The following is a 19,194-nucleotide window of genomic DNA, read 5'->3' as shown; positions in this document are numbered from 1 at the left end:
CGAGTAATAGTACCCAAGGGCAGTGAGTTCACAGTCGTTTTGGTTTTGGTTGGGTTAATACTGCTTGTGGCAACTTGCCTTCATTTGCGTCCCACTCGACACATTTTTTGTATAATGGTATTGTTGATACCAGCTTGAAAATGAATAACCCCTTCTGGTACGAGATATTAAGGTTCTGGATCAAAACTCTCTTTTCCATAGAAAAGATACGGTGCCAGGCAGTACGAAAGAAAACTTCACCAAGAAAGTGTCTCGACCCTAATAGAACACACTTCGAAAATGAAAAATGGCAGAAACGGCTATACCGAGCGTCCCCAAATAGGTGCCGGCAGTGCGCTATGGGGCGTGCCAGTTGTTGCTCTCTCCACTTGGTGAGGAGTTGTTGATCAAATAAATAAATTTGGTAAATAGGGATAGAAATTTGAATGAGCTTTTGCAAAGTAGCAATTCAACCGTTGGCCAACATATGGCCGTCTACTCACAAACAACTTAGGTTTCATGGCCAAATGGATCAAAGGAGAGAAGGAAGGACGTGAGCGACGATGCGACCTCCATGACATCCGGGAAAATGGCTAGAGGCTGATTATTCTTCTTCTCTTTTAGCATCTTGCAAAACAAAGTTTTTGTTATGTGTCCTCAACTCCATAGTGTGGTTGTCAAGCACAAGATTTCATATAAGTAATATGAAATATAATTATAAATTAAAGTAAAGTAAAGGGACAGAGATTTGGTGCATATTAGCACTAGTGATCCCTTTTTAGAAAAGTAAATAAAAATCATATTTCTAAGTTTTAGAAAAATCTGAAAATAAATCATGATGTAGTCAGTATTGTATCCCACAAAACGTGTAAATTTTCAACTGAAAATAATGTGTATTTTTGGCTGCACAAAAATAACAAATATGTGGATCTCGGTATAGTGATTTAAATCTCTAAAAAAAATCAGACTTTGTCATTTTTTTGTAGCTCAGTAAATAAATCATTTGTGATTGAGATTTATACATTAGTGGTAGTTAGTGGTATACATCATTAGCTACTTTTAGAAATTTGTTACATTTTTTTTTTTTGAAATATATAAATATAATTTTCGATTTTTTTTAATACAATGAGACCACTGGTGCCTATGATCCAAAAGGACTTCTCGAAAGTAAAGCAAGTAACTAGGCAAGCAAGATAAAACCAATGTAAAGATAGTTGTTTTTGGGTTTTGTATGTGTTTGCAAATGAAAAAAATATTTTTGTATTTTCGGATTAATAAATTGTAGAAAATATAAAGTGTGATAATTGTGTTGGAAAGATGTTTCTTTTGATTTAAAATGGATCGGGATTGGTGGGGTCACTTGTCTATTCTCTTTCTAAGTTGTAGTGGACATAAACAAATAAATCAATGACATAATATTGGTGGAACTATAACTTTTGATGATACTATTGCAGCTGATGTTCTATTTAAAGCCAACAAATAAGCGAAGAAACCCACATCTGGTCATCGTTGCAGAGTCATGAAATTAGCCAGGAGAATCTCTTCATCTGGTTATCATTTGGGAGTCGAGAAATCAGGCAAAAAACTCTAGAATTTCATCATCCCATGCTGTCAGATTGGAGAAAGCTTTGAAATCGGTGATTCTTTTGCAGAGGTGTGAAATTGGCTAACTACTTTCATTTTTTGCTACATTCTTATACATCTACACATTGTTTATTAATAATTTTCTTTAGGTCCCAAGATGTTAGGCTTTGCAGACTTCGAGGAGCATTGCGTTTTTGGAAACAATTTCAAGATGGCTCTTGACCAGGTTTATTTTCTTAGAGCCCTAGTTGCGGGACACCAGCCACGTACTCCCTAATATGTATGCAAGATGCCCATGTTCAATGTCGTCACCGAGAAGGCTAAGATGGTAAACATTTGAGATTTGGATATTCAAATCTTCCAATGCACATTTTTTTATGTACGGTCAACAATTATAATTCTATGCACTTTTTTTTTGTCTACAGTCAACAACTAACTGTACTCTTATATTCCAGTACCTTTCAGCTAAGTACAACAACTCATACCTCAACCAACATATCAGTAATGGTTTCCTAGATGTTCGTGTCATTTGCCCAGCGTATGATGGTGTTGTACATGTTCGCCTGATCCACAGGTATAAAGATGTTGCCAAGATGAAAAGCCAATGGACAAAGGTTATGGATAAAGCTAGAATCAAGGTAGGGGATATGTGCATCTTCACCTTCATGCATGATGTGGTGCATGGCTTGATGGTTCATGTTTCTTGCCTGCATCGAGGGATTGTTTCTGATGGTGGTTTATGGTTGTGAATGAACTTGGTCGATGTTGTATTAAGTATTGAAGTTGGTAATGAACTTTGTCTAATATGATGTGAACCTGGTTGTGTACGTATGTCATTTAACCTCGTGGTATATATGCTATTATGTTGGGATTATGGATGACATGCTTTGTGTAAGTTGTGATTGTGTTCATTGACCAAGAGAACTTGAAGCTGCATCGCTCCTATTATTACTAACGAGGGCGCAAATAGATAATTAGCATGGGGTGATTTTTTGTTCCCTATTTTTGAAGCAACATATTTTGCTCTTCCACAACAACACGTGGGCATTGTCCTAATATATAGGTAAAGCAATAAAACTTATCTTACTTGATTTGCTAATCAATAAATGGTCTCCAAAAATGTGTCCGCGTACGGCTCCTATTGAAACGGTCATCCCATCCATGTTTCCTTCCCTTTAGACCTACTACCTTGCCCTATAAGAAGTCGCCACCACCCCTACCCCGCCGCCACCTCTAGATCTTACCTCAACGGAACCTAGCAACCAGAAGCACACACAACCTAGATCTACCTCCGGGCCAACCCCGATAACTTAAGACACCCGGCCTGGTAGCTCTACCGCCAACGGTCTCAGTCACCTACGATGGATCCACTCAAGCGGCGCCTCGACGCGTTCCGCCGCATACTAAATCATCGCGACGAGCTGACAACCTCGTGCTCCGACACCCATGCCACCCCGTGCCGCCGTCGTGCGGAAGAGAAAGGTACACTCAGTTCAAAATTAGCGTTTTTTTTTTTTTGCAAATAGTGGATGCCCTTAGAAGATAGTTATAGATGTGATGTGAAAGTTCAGTTTGCCCCCTCCAGTTTCAGTTTCCTCCCACTTGCACCTCTTCCCGGTCCCCGAAAATGCCCCTTCCATCCCTGGTCCGCCGCACGGGTGCGCGCATCTCGCTCGGGTCAGAGAAGTGTACTACTCACATTTTTTTCTTTCTTTTCTCTCTGGACTGGAAAATCGTTTTTGTACTACTACTTGCCAGACATCTTTGCGAGGAAGAACGAAACACCTCATCTCTCCTCGCTCATATAAATTCCCCAATCCAAAATATTCTCACCACTTTCTCTCTCTCCCTCTCTCGTCTGCCCATTCCGCCTCGCCGCCGCCGCCGCCACACCTCTCTCAGGTCGCCGTTCAGGCCAGCTGCCGCCGCCGACGCAGGTAAACGGTCTAGGCTCTCCCGGCGGCCACTGGATCGGGTGCCCGCGCCCGCACGCGCAGCTGCGATGCTTTCGGCGGGCGGGTGCTCGCACGGGCTGCGGGGCTAGGGTTTGAGGGTTAGGTTCTGGCCTCGTTCGGCCCGTGAAACGGATTCTGCGCGCGTTGGCTGGTGGGAATACGTGTTAGGTCTCCCCTACCCGTTTTCACCGTCCACCCGTCTGCCCGCCAGTGAATTTACCTCCCCCCCCCCCTCCCCCCTGAAACGGGGGGGCTCATGCTGTACCAGGAACTTTGAGGACTTATTACCACGTTTCGTTAGAATTTGCTGTTTCGAGGTGTTAACCGTGTCGAGTTCAGCAGTCAATTTATCCTTCTACTGTTTCTGTTGCGCAGCTAGAGAGAGGCAGAATATAGAGCTCTTTGGGGCCTGGTTGAGGTCGGGAGGCATGCTAATTGACGACTCTGTTGGGAGCACAGCTGAGTTGGGGGATGAGGACCGCAGCGTGTCCGGTGATTCCCTGTCGGAATGGCGGTCCTGCGACCAGGTCGACAACGGGAGCCCTTCTACGTCCCCTCCCTTCTGGGACACGGATGGCGAAGACGATGATCCTGGTAAGCTAATGGAATTTCTTAGGATAATTTATCCAACTTCAGAGGATTGCACCAGAGCTTAAAATTTATATAGCATTTGCGAGAAAATAACCTAAGCGCTGTCAGTAGTTTCTTAGTAAGTTAAAAGGATAATAATAGGTTTTCTGCTGAATATTGCACTTTTGGGTTTCTGTACTGTCTGTCATTAAAACTTTGCTTAGCTAATTACCCTCATACGGGAGTCGGCTTAATCTTGGGCTGGGGCTTGACTGGGATGAGAGTCTTTGGCTGTCCGGGTTTATGTACCTCCAACTTAAGGATCTTTGTACGGCAGTACATGCATGGATCTGCTATTCAACAGGCAGTCGTATTTAGTTGGTCACTCTTCCATTATAACAGGAAGATTGCTGTTACACCTTGAAACAACAGAAAATCGTAAACAAACAGGTTTGTTATGGTGTTTGACTGATCATTTATAATTTTAGTCTGGAAATTGTTAACCGTTAACACATGGGTACTTGCACGGTTGCACCCAAAAATAATTATGCAGTAACCATTATATTTCTAGGTCACCACCATATGCATGGATGTGTACATGCACGATTACAGCCAAAATCATATATTCGGTAGTTATTATATTTTTAGATCTTTACCCTATGCACTGTATTTCGTCACTGCCAAAAGCTCACCATGTAAAACTCAATTCAAGTTATCGTTTACACAATCTGATTATTTATCCTTGTAGAATGTAATTCTTCACTCTGCTGTCTTGATTCTTCTATACTTTTAATTTGGAAAGTACACATTTACCATGTCTGCTGTTACTTGTATATTTTTTACTTCTTGTGTCGTCGTTTATGGTTGACTGAAGGAATAAATCAGGTCACATGTTTCAGTGCAGATCTTGGCATTTTATCGGTTGTAGTCAGCTTCTCCAAATTAATATGTGTTTTTTCTTCCTTACAGACACTTATGATAGAATTTTGTTCTGTGGTAGTGTAGCTACATTTCAGTTAGCTAATCCTCGTCTGTTATTATCTTAGGGCCTGGTCCTTCAAGTTTATTTGGGCGACACACATGGCGTATTGCAAACTTTTCAAAGGAGAAGAAAAGAGAAATGAAAAGTGAACCATTTGAAGCTGGTGGATTTAAGTGGTAGGGTGCCTTATGAGTAACTCAAAGAATGGTGTTGGTATCTTTCCGCTCTTTTTTGGTCTGGTGATGAACCAAGCTTGAAATATGTCTGGTTTTGTATTCTTTTTCGTGTGCTATCATGGATTGACAAACATTCCTGTTCTAATTGCACTATCTGAACTTGAATGATTGCTGGTGTACTATGCTTTCCAGCTCATGTTTTCTCTCTATTTTTTTTTGGCAGTGTTGCAAGTAAGAGAGCCTGTAGGCTGTCAAATCTTTCATAATGGTGTTAAACTCTATTTCCCTCGTTGTTAGTGGTAAATGCATGTGCGCCTTTTCTGATATATTCCAATTTAATTGCTGAATAGATGGGTTAGTCTTTGTTACTATATTGAAGTATGATGCTGGATTCTTCATTCCAATTGTACATGTGCTGGCTTTTTCACCGAGTCCTGAAAAGAAAGCTTGTGTCTCTGTAAGGAACCGGCTGGCTGTTCATGGTAGAAGGCTTGAAGCTTTTAATTACTGATGTTCAAAGAAGATAGATCTATAACTTGAACATCTCCGTAATGTGCAAAAAGCTTTCCTGTGTCTCAAATTTGTTCCAGTTTGTTCAATTTCTTTGAGTTGACGTGCATCCTTGCTCTCATTAGGCATGACACCCATGGATGTACGCAATGAGCCTAACCTACTACTGCCCAGTGCAACTAATTTACAAGTGTTGGTCATTGTATTTCAAATTTTCCAAACATAAGTTGGTGCTTAGAGAATACTTGTAGACAATTATTTTCTCCATTTTTTTGTCTGTACCGTGGTTCCTTTTGTACTTCCAAGACCATAGTCAATGCAAAGTTGCAAACTAGCTTTATTTCCCTTGTGACGTGCTATATTATGATCATTTGTTGATACCTTGGCCATCTGCAATCTTTATTTTTTTGCAGGTACATTCTAGTTTACCCTCAAGGATGTGATGTGTCCAATCACTTGTCGCTGTTTCTGTGTGTTGCTAATCATGACAAACACCTTCCAGGTTTGGTGCTAGTGTGTTGCAATTTTTGTCTACATAATATTGTATCTCCAAAATTATTCTTCAATCGGACTTGACACTTTTCAGGATGGAGCCAGTTTGCACAGTTCACCATAGCCGTGGGCAATCTTGATCCTAAGAAGGTTAAATATTCTGGTAAAAATCAATTTGCAGTTTTTCTCCATCAAGCTAAACAGCCAATTAGAAGTTAACTAAGTAATTTTGTAGATACCTTGCACAAATTCTGGAAGAAGGAGCATGACTGGGGATGGAAGAAATTCATGGAGTTGTCAAAGATTCAAGATGGTTTTCTTGTCGATGATGTCCTCGAAATCATAGCTCAAGTTCAAGTTATTAGGTATACTGAATTTCAGAATTGACATTTGAAGATTTTTAATGCCCCTAGGCAGCTCCCTATAGTTTATACATAACCTCCATCGCTTCTGTAGTGCTGAAGGTCTTTAATTTGATTGTTCTCATTACACACTTGATTTTAGTTCATTTTTTTGGTATTTCATGTTATCCTTATCCTCTTGCAAGCGGTAGTTGCATACTCATGCATGTAAAATCTTCTTTGGACTGTTTCTGATTGCAACATGTAGAGTTCCTTCTTATGTCCAGGCCGTCATGTCACTTCTATGTTGTTTAAATTTAGCTATCTGTCTTTTGTATATTCAAGGCACACCACCTATTTTATCCTCAGGGTATTTGGATATATTTGAGATTATACTCCAGTCATTGCCTCTAATTTCCTTGGTACTTGATGCTTATTAGTTGACCACGAAACATTACGTGACTGTTCTTTGTCTCTGTCTTTTTTTCCAATATTGGAGGGAGAAAGTGGACCGCCCGTTTCGTTGCCTTGATCGCCTTTATCGACGAGAGCTACTCCGTGTCTATATGACAAATATAGAGCAAATTTACCGTCGTTCTGTTGAAGAACACAGAAGCAAACTTACCAAGCTCACCGAGGACAAGATGAGATGGTCCAGGTAGTCAGTTAGTTTTTGAATGTGATGCGATGTCATCCCATGGATACTTTTTACTTCTAATTACAATGCATGTCTTCCTTGGTGTTGCAGTTTTCGCGCTTTCTGGCTTGCAATCGACCCAAGCACAAGACATCGCATGTCCAGAGAGAAGAGTGATGTCATATTGAAAATAATTGTGAAGCATTTCTTTGTAGAGAAAGAGGTCACTTCAACACTAGTTATGGACTCCCTGCATACGGGGCTGAAGGCACTTGAGCACCAGTGCAGGGGAAAGAAAAGTAGAGGAAAATTAATGGACTCAGAGGAGTCACCACTCTCACCAGCACCTATGGTCCATGTTGATATGGACATGTTTGTTTTAGCTGGTGATGTCCTAGCTTTGCTTGAGAGGGCAGCTTTAGAACCCTTGCCTTGTCAACCTCTGTCTCCAAAGGATGATAAATGCTCCCAGAGCCGCACTAAGGTAGTATTAGTGTATGAGTAATTAATTCAGTTTCTTTTTTGGTAATATTGGCCTATTGGGTCTCCCCCTCTCCCTCCCAGCATTGAATTCTACTATGATGCCCTCTTATTAGACATAGAGTATTTCTTTTATTTGCCTGTGATAATACATAATTAACTTAGTTTAGCTCAAATTTTTCTGCCCTGCCCTATGTTGAGCTTATTTTCTTGTCTCCCAGTTGCCACAGTTATTTGACATGTTATTTTTTATATTGACACCCTATTTAATGGTTTCTATATCATATTTGGCTGTTCTGTTTTGCATAATAATTTCCCATGTAGAATTTATTTTCTTGAATCTTCCGATGCTATTTGATCTTATACCGTAAGTTGGTTTAGCAAGCCAGATAAGCTCATGCTGCAATCAACGCTCTTTATTTTGGAAAAACCAGTTTGGTATTTCGGCACACATCAGTTCGGTAATAGCAAAGTGCAATTATTTGGTTAGGTTATTAAGCCCCAAACCATTGAATTCAAATGCATTCTGTTATTGTAGTACTACAAATTCAGTTTTCTGGATTTTCTGGCAGTTGGAATGAGAGATTGTTCATTCAGGCGTACAATCTCATTAGTGTGCTAATTAGTCGTATTGAGTCGTATGGTTGCAACTTGTAAGCATTGCATTTATTATATTTGTGGTATATAGTCGTGCTGCTAAGTTTTTTCATTGTTATCATCTTTCTAGGATGGTAGTTCCGGAGAAGTTAAAGTTTCAATTGAGCATGAAGAAAAGCGCCTAACTGAGTTTGGTCAGAAGATACTTGAAACTTTTGTTCTATCTCATATATTTAGGTAAAAACTTTACATATCTTCATCTATCATTAATTTGGCCAACCATTTATGGCCTCTGCTACATTTTTTTATCTGTGATTTTTTAATACCATCCTCTGCGTAGTCCTTGATCAACCGGATGCTTCATGTGGTTCATGCATTAAGGTTATTACATAACCGAGTAGCTTTGGAGCTGTTCAATTGATTTCTTGCTGTTTCACATTGAGTATGTACCTTAAAGTCATTTGATTGCTGAGTAATCATGGAATTCTTTAGTGGTTTCCAGCTTTACAATGAAATATGTACCTTTAAAATCTAACGAAACCGAATAGATCGTTTTTTACATGGAAATTTGAGCTTGTGCTTCAGTTTTGCTTATAAATATAATGATATAGGCTGTTATCTTTGGTATTCGTACTAGATAATCAGTCTTGTATGTTTTCATTTGCTTATGTTTTGTTTTTGTATTAGTGGGATTGAGGTCGCTTATCAAGAAGCTGTTGCTTTGAAGAGGCAAGAAGAGCTGATTCGTGAAGAGGAAGAAGCTGGGCTCCTTGAAAGTGAGATGAAGGGGAAGCGCAGTATCACTGAAAAGGAGAAGCGTGCAAAGAAAAAACAGGTCCCGCTTTTAATTTGGTTCAGCATGCCTCCCCTTTCTTTTTTAATTCATTGCATTGTTATTGGTTCAAAGGAATCCTTGCATTGAATGACCTGTAGCTTGTAGCAGGGTGAGATGGTGATAGCTTTCCCTTAATTTTAGTTAGCTTGAACAAGTTTGACCTGGAAAAATGTCCAGCTAACTACTGTTAGGATTCTTTGAATGGTTGTTCTTGTTATTCACTACTGTAACTTTTTTTGGTTGGCTTGCTTTATGGTAAATTGGTAATTCTCCAGTTAGTTCTGAGCTTGGGTTGAGCTCATCATCCCGACGAGCGCCCAGTAGTGCTTCGTGGTAGGAACTGATCCATACCAACAAGATTTGCTCACTGGAATATGAAACTAAAGAAGAAAAAGAAGTTAATTTCTTAGTGCAAATCAGCTGCCTTCTGTTTTTTGTATGTGGGTATTTTCCTTCTACAAAACCATAAGACTTTAAATCGTCACTGTGAGCTGGTACACATGCCTGTTGTATGCACATCTGAACTCTGGCATCAACTTATGCATAGTTGACTGAGTTAAGCTTGCATGGTCCAGTTCGACTAATAACTCCCCCTTCTTTGGTTTTGACCATCTGATGCAACTATTGAATTTTCTTCCACTTTTAGTTGAGATATTAAAGCTGTAGAAGGTAACTGTTCTTGTTGTGAAGAAGTCGCTAGGATAAGAATTAGTACCTCCTCTCAGTTAGTATGTACTCTCTCCATCCATGAATACAAGGCCACATCGTTCTTGTGTCAAACTTTGACTAATGATTTATTCAATCAAATGTAAGTTATATGTCATTCAAAAATATACCATTGGAAAGCTTATTGAAATGTGCATCCGATGATATAGTTTTGAATGACATGCTACTCATATTTGGTTGACCCAATTATTATTTAAAGTTTGCCTCAAAAAGCAAAGTGACCTTGTATTCAAGAATGGAGGGAGTATTTGATTTCTGTTCATTTCCGTTACTGTACTTTTCGCACTTCATAGTATATACTGAGCAAGTCTCTTGTTATTAAGTTACTTGTCATGCGCACTGTCAAGTGCATATTGCTAGATGGGTTGCATTTCAGGATCACCATTTATAGTGCCATATTTTGTTGAGCTTGATAACTTGTTTTGAGTTTTTGCTTCAGTGTTAATATTCTTATTTATGACATACATGTTACCTCATCTCTTCTTTATTTAGTCTGATTTTTTTCAGTTACATGATCTTGAATTATGATCCTCAGGCCAAACAAAAGAAGAACAATCGGAAGATTAAAGACAAGGATAGAGAGGAAAAGTTTGATTCAACTTTTCCAGAAAAGGATAAAGATGATAGCACCATTCATGATATGGAGGATTCTAAGCAGGCAGGACAAGTAGACATGAAAGTTGATACCTCTGAAGAAGGTGCTTCAGACATGTCAGATAATTTTGATGGATCAGCTGAGGTATGTCAAACTGATGCAGGTGACAAAATTTTACAACCTTTAGGTGGGATGAATGTTGTTGGCATTGAGACGGAAAATATGTCTACTGGGAAGAACTGTATTGTGGAGAGCAATCTATCGTCATGTTCATCGGAATCTGCCACTATGAACATTATGCAAGGCAAAAGAGATAACTTACCAGCCGGTTCAAGTCAGATATTACCTTGTCTCAGGTTGGTTAGCATTGTGTCAGTTTTTTATCGTTTCTGTTCGCATGGCATCTGTGACGTCTTTAATTGTATCTCTGTACAGAGGGAAAGCTCAGCGCACCAGGGTCATAAGTAGCATGGACAGTGCCAAACATGATGATGATCTTCCCTCAAGCACCGCCACTGGTTCAGATCGCAATACATCTGGCTGTGGGCCAGCACCAAAGCTTGACCACGAGACTGTTCTGCTCACCTTAAAAGATAGGCTTCAGAAGCTTGGGCAACGTTTACATGAGGTCAGGTTACTCTTTCATATGTTGTTGGACATTACTTTGTGATATGCTTTTTAGGATTCGTTGACCTTATCCAATTGTGCAAATAGTCATCTTAATCATTCAAATCATAATCCCTAGTTCTGATGAAACAGATGGTTTAAACTTGTAACTTTGGCCAGGCTTGTAACACTCTTGGATCCTCCTCTTTTCTCCATATGCATGGATAGCATGGACTGCGTCCATATTCTTGAAATAATTTAGGCAGTGTGCATGTTAAATTCATGTCACAATTTTTTTTGTAAAATCTGTTAAGATTTCCATTTTTACTCAACAAAGTATTAAATACAATAAATCTTGTTGAGCATTCAAACATAATAATCTGCTGCAGGAGGAAATAGCAGTTCTGACGGTGGATTTAGCTAGTTAACAACTAAAAGCTTGATCCTTGAAATGAGAGAGGGTTTAACTTCATATTTTAGCGTCCAACGAGAAAGAGGGTCAGAATGCTCCGGATCTCTCGTCCTTCTTAGATTGTTGACATAAATATAGTTGGATACCACACCATAATATTTGATGTGTTTATCTGATCCATATCTTTGATGACCGTATCTGCCCTTCATCCTTTTCCTTACTATACACATTTAATAGAAGTTCTGCACGTTGTAAATGTACTCCATTTCAAAATATAATGCATATTTTTTTGCAGTTCCTTATGAGGGAGTACTTTGTTGGGATTCACCTGTTGAGTAGCTTTTATATAACTTCATAGTAAAACCAACGTATTTAACCATTTTTTCTGCTGTAACACTCCACTATCTGTGCCTTGTTTTTTAACTGTTTTTAATGCAAAAGGTTGTTGAGTTTTTTTTTATCCTTTTATGCATGTTTCAGAAGGAAATTGAGGGCAGGAAACTACTCAAGGCTCATTTGGAAAAGAAAGCTGCAGCTGAAGCAGCATCCTCATCTTCCTCATCCAGTTCTTTGGAAAAGACCCCTGGCGGTTTGAAGAACCCAGAGCAACATTCAGTAACTAGTCCTGATGCATGTACCTATGCACCACCTCGTAGGTCTCAATCTGTAGCCACCGATGGAGCCCTTCCAGCAAAGCAAAATACCAGAATAAGCATAGAGTCTGGACCTATTGTTGCCCCTACTCCAAATAAGGTCGTACCAGCTTTGGGCAAAGAGCATGTTTCAAGTTTGAAGCTGAAAACAGATAGAGCTACTCCAGTCACCTCAAGATCGCTGTCAGTTGATAAAGCAGCTACACTTACTACAAGCTCGTCGCTAGTTAACAAAGCTATTCCAGCTCCCTCTGAATCACCTGCAGCACGGGTTGCTAAGGCTGCTAAACCTATTCCAGCTCCCCTAAAATCATCTGCACCTCAGGCTGACAAGGTTACTAAAGCTACCCCAGTTCCCCCAAATCCACCTGCACCACATGTAGAAAAAGTTGCTAAAGCTATTCCAGTTCTGCCAAAACCACCTGCATCCCAGGTTGAAAAAGTTGCTAAAGCTATTCCAGTTCTGCCCAAATCACCTGCACCTCAGATTGATAAGGTTGTGTCGCTTAACGCGGTACCAAGGCAGTGGCCCCCACTGTCTAATTCAGAACCTCGAAAAGTTTCAGTTCCTAAAAAGATTGTTGTTACTTCTGTTCCGCGGACTCCTGCAGCATCCAGGTCTTTAATCGCTCCTCTGTTCCAGGCACCAAGGGCAACTTTATCATCTACACCTGCAGTTCAAGTACCCCCATTGCAGTCACGTTCGTTCACTGTGTCTAGGCGAGCCAGCAACGAGCCCTCCCCTCCTGTCCCAAGTTATGTACCGCAGACCTACCGAAATGCCATCATTGGCAATGGTGGTCTTGATACAACCTTGTCAAGCCATGACAAGGTAACTTCTCTAGGCCAAAGCAATACACTTTCGGAGCCACTATCAGCATATGCATCAGCAACATCTGTCATGTTGCCCCCTGTTGGAAGGAACGGCCAGTTACCTGGTAATCAAGGATTCATGTCTGGGCATGGCAAGTTGGACACTCTTGATAACTGGCACCCATGGAAAGGTGACAGTGATGCTAACAAACACATGTGGAGGAATGATACTCCATACCAACAGCTGAATGGTGATGCGCACATACACCCATGGAATGATAATTTGTATCAGCAAGCAAGCAACAGAGAGACAGAAGAACAAGGCAGATTTGGGGGAATTCAGCATAGGCAGTTCCAGAGGGAGATACCTACAAATTTTGTCTCACACCAGCTGCAGGGTTTAGTGGGTGAAGAATTCCCTCATCTTGACATCATCAATGACTTGCTTGAAGAGGAACAAAGCAAAGTGAGCATGGCAGAGCCTCCCATCCATGAATACCGTACATTTGGCTTGCCATTTTCTCCAAGTGGCAACTTAGTAGAGGCTGACATTGCTTCTTTAAGTAATTCTGGCCGGTTGAACTTGACTGACCATTACTACGAGGGTTACCCAGGGGCCTATGACATGCCGAATGCTATACACAGGCCGAGAGAAGGGCACTTTTCCACATCGAATGCTTATTCCAATGGAATGGTGGACTCTATTTCATCGAAGCCTTGGCTATATAGCTATCCTAATCCAGTGGTGAATCCTGGAATTAACTCAAATGGATATACACAGCAGATGGGGGACTACACCAATTATGCGAGCGGGAGGGTGCATGAGGAATACCTGTATCGCCGTGCAGACGGGCGATGGTAATGCTTGTACACAACCCATAATGCTGTTGCTTGTAAGTTGTAATAGGCCATGGTGCCAGGTCAAAAGGTTGACCATGGCCTTCAATTGTAACTTCTCATTTTCGAAAGGGAAAAAAGAAATGATACATTATGTAAAGTGTTGCAGTTAGGCTGTTAATTACGTGCTGAGTGCTTCTATATTCCTTTCTGTTTTTTGCCGTGTTTGGTATATAGAAATGCAGGTTAGCAAATCAAACGGGTATGCGGCTGATTAACCCATCCAGTTGGTATGGGATTTTAGACTCCGCTTGTAAAGCTAAGCTGGACACTCTTCAGGTGTTTGTCATTGGCAGAGAACTGTTAGTAAGCTGTTAGTAACGAAGGAAATTAAGTGATGTGATTTTGCAGCACCTGTGTTGGATTACTGGGCGCCAGGGTGATGGATCTTGGAGAAGGAACACGTAATTGCCCATACTGTAGAAGTCTCAAGTCACAATTTTCATCCAGGTAAATCTCCACACACTTCCTATTCACTTACAAGTACTGATCGCTTGCTTATCAAAATAATATTGGTCACTTGGTATGCAGTTACTACTATCTTATCCAAGACCAACCTACTTCTCTCATAAAGAAAAGGAAATACATGCCTTCTATACTTGCTAGTTCTTTTGTGTAAAATCTCCCTCAGGAGCTAAAAGTATAGTTCCTAGATGTGCCAGCCAAGGTACAAGAATATACAATTTACAAGTAGGGTGGGACCGTGGGAACCTGCTGCACATAATGTCTTGCATGAAGAGCTTAAATCCAAGTTGGGACATGCTATTTATCGTCAATGGCAATAGCTCGGAGTTCTCTGAGGTTGCAAGCAATTTCCCTTATGAACTGTGCACCTTCTTTGCCATTCTTTAGCGAGTTTACACTGTGCTCAAGAAAATCGCGGTCTCCTTCTAGAATCTTCAATCTTTTATGCAAGTTTGAGATTTCCTCTTGAAATATGGATACATCAACCACTCCGTTCATTGTTGAAGACTGACCTTCCGTAGCCAAGAGAATAGGCTCATGTGTCTCCCTTGAGTTTTCTTGACGATGTAGGGAGTCGTCTTCTGAAATGGGCATTTTGTTGGAAAGGTCATCCTCTATAGCATCTGAATTTGATAAATCTGTAGTACTGTTGTTGGAGTACACATGAAGCTTCTTCTCCAGCTTCCTCAAACATTCTGATATGTATGCCCTTTCATCTTCAAGCAAAGTTGTAGTGGTGTTTTGTCCTTCAAACGGGAGCTGGTTGTCTTGTCTCTCTGTTGGCCCTCCCCCTCCAAACTGTGTCCTGTAGTTTTCGAGCTCAGCTTCCAATTCCTCTACTTGTTGTTCTCTTTGAGCAAGCAGCTCGTTAGCTTGTGCAAGGGCTTCATTATCGTATTCTGCTTGTTCTTCCATCATCCGCTGGTAATGTGAAGCTTCCATCTGCATCGCAGCCTTCTCATCCTGCAGCCTGGTGATCATAGCCAACGCTTGACTTGCAGCAATTGCTGCAGCATTTCTCTCTTCTTCCAGCTCCCTGCAGAGGAGGTGTATGGATTTCCGGTCTAGATCAATCTGTCGTCTTAACCGGTCAATGGGGCTTTCACCTTCCATCTCACTAACAACGCTTCCATCCAGTGATTCCAAACCAGAAACATTTCTCTCGATTGAAATTCTTTTTGTTATGTTCTGCACTATCAAATCATCACCACGCCCGTATGAGCGTGGGCTAGGGCCTGGGTCCAGCCAAGTTGCTTCAAGCCCCCTGGAAGCTGAGAGCTGTGACAGCAGTAGCCTTAATTCTCCGTTTACACTAGACGAAGTGCCCTTTCCAAGAATCACATCAGTCCAGGTTGGGGATGGGAAACTACTCTTCATACCAATTGCTAGATTGTAAGCTTCGGTCATGCTAATCTGAGTGCTAAGAGATGGCCTCCTTTCGCCAACGATTTCACTTGTTTGGGAATGTTCCTCAATGGCATCAAGACCCTGAGATACTTCACCACTTGATCTAATCGCAACTGGCGGAATATGCGCCTCTTCTGCAAAATCTAAACAAAATGATTAAATATAAGGACCACATTTTAAATCACTGTGCTTGATGGAAGGTACAAATCAACAAACCTTTAAAAGCTGGACCAGAAGGATCTTGGGATATCAGTTCATTTATTTCCGTCTCACCAATGGGTTCAGCTTTCTTAGGATTATTATCTTCAATTTCAGCAGGAGTGTCTGGATCGGCACTAACCTGTGAAACACGGATATCTGCGGAATTGTCTGAAAGAGTGTAGAAAAGGATCCTGAGATTCAGCTAAGACAGGTATGTGAATGCTACAGTGAGGAGTCAAAATTAGCAAACCTTTCAGGTGTGTATCTTCTGAAGCAACAAAATGATAATCTTTGGCTACTGGTTCACATGTACCTTGATCATTAGCTTCTTCTGGATTATCTGACATTTTTTCTTGCATTATTTTCAGACGAATAGAAACAAAATGCCATTCATTTGGTTATGGATTATTATCAGGATATTATACCTTTTATTTTTTTGTCCTCTGAGACAACATAGTGTTGCTCTAATATTGTGAATTGAGATATATATGGGTTGATGCTGCTGTCACTTGCCATCTGCCGTGATTCTGTTTCACCAAGAACCTCCGGTAACTCAGCAGTTGACGCAACTGGAATTTGGGGAACGGTGGCATCTGCACAATTATTCATGCTATTATAGGATCTGTCAACTGAAAAGAAGTGCAAATAGTGGGAGCTATCCTTGTTTGGAAGTTGAATTTTACCTTCTAAATATAACTCTTCTATGGCAATTGGAGGGTCACGCTGTGTTGCCCATCCTCTGGATGAGATATCCGTTGCCTCACTTTGGCTCCCACTTATCACACTGCCAGGATGCATATCATCTAGAACAGGGTATGCTGAAGATACATTACCGGAGACAGACACTTTTTGTTCTTTCTCATCATTCATTTCAGATGGCTTGACCACCTCATGGGGTGGAAGAACTGGCATCTCACCAACTGCATCTTCCTGCAAGTCTTTTTCCATATCAAAGGCTCCACGAGGGGGAGAATCTCTGCCATCATCAGCGCAAGGGACCTCAGCCTCGGAGTCAGATGTCATCTGTAGAGGACTGTATCTCTCATGGGTTGTATGATCACTCTGGTGGTAAATGTCTTTGGTTTCCAAAGGTTCATCCACTTGCCATGGCACAGAATAATCTGTGCAGATCTTTGGCGAGTTGGCAGGTTTGAGCTCCCTGCTTTCTTGAGAAAACAATGATACGTCTCGTTGCTTAAAATGCTGTGCACAACATGAACAAATTCTAGTAAGAGGGGAATGCAACACATTATCATCTCCACGGGTACCATCGAATAGATCTTTGCTGTCATTGTTGTTTGGTTTTTCTTTTGGAGCAAGTGAGCTTCTGCTGCATCCATCACACATGGTTTCCGCGCCCGCAAGCTTCTGGTGGAGGCGGCAGAAGGCCAAAGACGAGATCTCTGACTTGTGAGTTTTGCAGATCAATTCCCTGTAGAAGCATGGTTCCTCGTTACCCAGAACATGATCTAGCCGTGAGCAGAACGGGCAAGGGGCTGGTAACTTGCAGAGACGGGCAAATCTTGTGATCAGGTAGGAGTAAACTGCATCGATGAATAGCAGAAGCATCAAGATCCACTCGAGTAATGCCGAGGATAGTGCAACTGGCAACCGCCGTACAACTGTCATCCTTGTTCCCATGGTCCAACAGTGTGCTCGAATCTTCACAACAGTTGCTCCAAAGCTATTTAGATTGGTCGAAAGTGGTTGATTTTGAGGTAGGATTGCTGCGAGAAATCAAAAGAAAAGTCAATCAGCAAATTGCGAGTTCGCTTCAGTGTTAGAATTAATCTGCTTCATGATAAAATTAAGAAATTCTCATAGAAGCCATAGATTGGAGACGTCAGAACTCAGTACGATGTGAGTTCACTTCAGTGTTAGAATTAATCTGCTTCATGATAAAATTAACAAATTCTCATAGGAGCCATAGATTAGAGACGTCAGAACTCAGTACGATTAAGACGTCTGCCCTATCATTGAGAAGATGGACAAGAAAATAATGATGGGAGTGTCATTGCAGCGATACAGATATGTTTGGTGAACTAAAGCCAAGCTTAGCTGGAGAGAAGACAGAAAGCTCGAATACCAGGTTGGAAAGACAGATAGTAACAGAGACAAAGTGTCCGAAACCAGCCGTAATGTCTTGGCTATCGACAGATATACACACAGGACCAAGAGAACAGCGAATGTTTTATTTCAAAGTTAAAAAAAGGCATCTCACATGAACTAGAATAAAATACATACGGCAAGAAAGTTTTTTCGAAGAAGCTAGAGAATAATTATGCAGTAAAGTCGCAAGATTGAGCTGCAATTCGTCCAAATTTAAACAACAAAGCTCCGCCAACAACACACAAGTTCCAGCAATCAACGAAAATCAGATTACAGAGATATAAAAATGTTATCTGATGATTGCCAGCATCATGGGTTCTAACAGGAGTAGCCTCATAGCCGGATGAAATCATGTCACCTCAAATTCCCCATAAAATTAAGCATCCCAAACGATTAACAGAACTGCTTTCTAGCAGGACACTGTCCCAAGAAGCAAACTAAGCTCAGATCATGAGCTACAGAGTTAGCCACAGAAGAAGATTAAAGGCAGAGCACAGATAGGATGAGAACCTGGCTTTGGATCCAAGAATCGGCACGCCGCGGGAGATCCCGATCTGCGATCGCGGCAAGTAAGATGGTCGGAGCAGACGCCAAAAGTGGGCTGGATGGGGGGTTAGCAGTAGCGGGAGGAGCAGATGGTGAGGCGGAAAAAGGTGGCAGAGGAACAATATAAGTATTTCTCCTTCTTCCCCACCGCCGAAACGAGCCAAAGCCGAAAGCGGGAGGAGCAAGACGGCAAGTGGGCGGTGGCCGGTGGCGACGCCACGGCGGGGCGGCCTACCGAAAGAGCGGAAGGCGGCCGGGGTTGACAGCGATGCTACCCGAGACGAGGCCGAAAGGCGTGCGGTGGTTGAGCTCTCCCGTCTGTTAATGGTTTGGTTTAGTGCCGCTGAGTAGATCGGGGTGCTAGCTTTGGCCCGCGGAAAACGACGGCTTGACGTGAATGGAGGAATCAATAATGGATTGGATGGATGATGGCGGTGCTGAGAGCGAGTCTGACTGCTGAAGCTTCCGGATGACCAGATTTCGGCACCGGCTCGGGTGGACTGCGGTGCCGTACTGCAGCTGGGCTGTATTTTCCCCCTGTGCATGAGCTAAGTCCATTTGACCATTTCAGCGAATTATTGTTGATGTCTGACAAGCTCCACACTGATTATAGGGTGTTAAGATGG

General features: G+C 41.6%; 2 protein-coding genes across 4 annotated transcripts; one reads left to right on the top strand and one right to left on the bottom strand.

Moving 5' to 3' along the window:
* Positions 1-3,448: 3,448 nt before the first annotated feature.
* On the top strand, positions 3,449-13,961 carry LOC124682186 (TNF receptor-associated factor homolog 1a-like). Its single transcript, XM_047216923.1, has 13 exons — positions 3,449-3,500; positions 3,894-4,112; positions 5,135-5,246; positions 6,170-6,258; positions 6,343-6,411; positions 6,484-6,613; positions 7,089-7,247; positions 7,338-7,710; positions 8,434-8,540; positions 8,991-9,138; positions 10,400-10,815; positions 10,895-11,087; positions 11,958-13,961. The coding sequence occupies exons 2-13, from the start codon at positions 3,947-3,949 to the stop codon at positions 13,803-13,805; spliced, it is 3,810 nt and encodes a 1,269-aa protein (XP_047072879.1). The 5' UTR covers positions 3,449-3,500; positions 3,894-3,946; the 3' UTR covers positions 13,806-13,961.
* A 299-nt stretch (positions 13,962-14,260) lies between these two features.
* Positions 14,261-18,771, bottom strand: LOC124682187 (myosin-binding protein 1-like). 3 transcript variants are annotated; one of them, XM_047216924.1, is made up of 6 exons: positions 18,533-18,771; positions 16,597-17,640; positions 16,339-16,506; positions 16,164-16,253; positions 15,929-16,081; positions 14,261-15,855 (listed from the first exon to the last, which is right to left on the bottom strand). In XM_047216924.1, the coding sequence occupies exons 2-6, from the start codon at positions 17,552-17,554 to the stop codon at positions 14,603-14,605; spliced, it is 2,622 nt and encodes an 873-aa protein (XP_047072880.1). In that variant the 5' UTR covers positions 17,555-17,640; positions 18,533-18,771; the 3' UTR covers positions 14,261-14,602. The 3 variants fall into 3 exon arrangements, with proteins under 3 accessions (XP_047072880.1, XP_047072883.1, XP_047072882.1); XM_047216927.1 differs by having other exon boundaries at positions 14,261-15,846; XM_047216926.1 differs by having other exon boundaries at positions 16,164-16,244.
* Between the last annotated feature and the right edge of the window lie 423 nt (positions 18,772-19,194).

Source organism: Lolium rigidum, unplaced genomic scaffold (genome assembly GCF_022539505.1).
Source record: "Lolium rigidum isolate FL_2022 unplaced genomic scaffold, APGP_CSIRO_Lrig_0.1 contig_70189_1, whole genome shotgun sequence".
NCBI classification, from domain to species: Eukaryota; Viridiplantae; Streptophyta; class Magnoliopsida; order Poales; family Poaceae; genus Lolium; species Lolium rigidum.
Note: the sequence above shows the minus strand (reverse complement) of the source record. Positions and strands in the feature narration are given on the sequence as shown.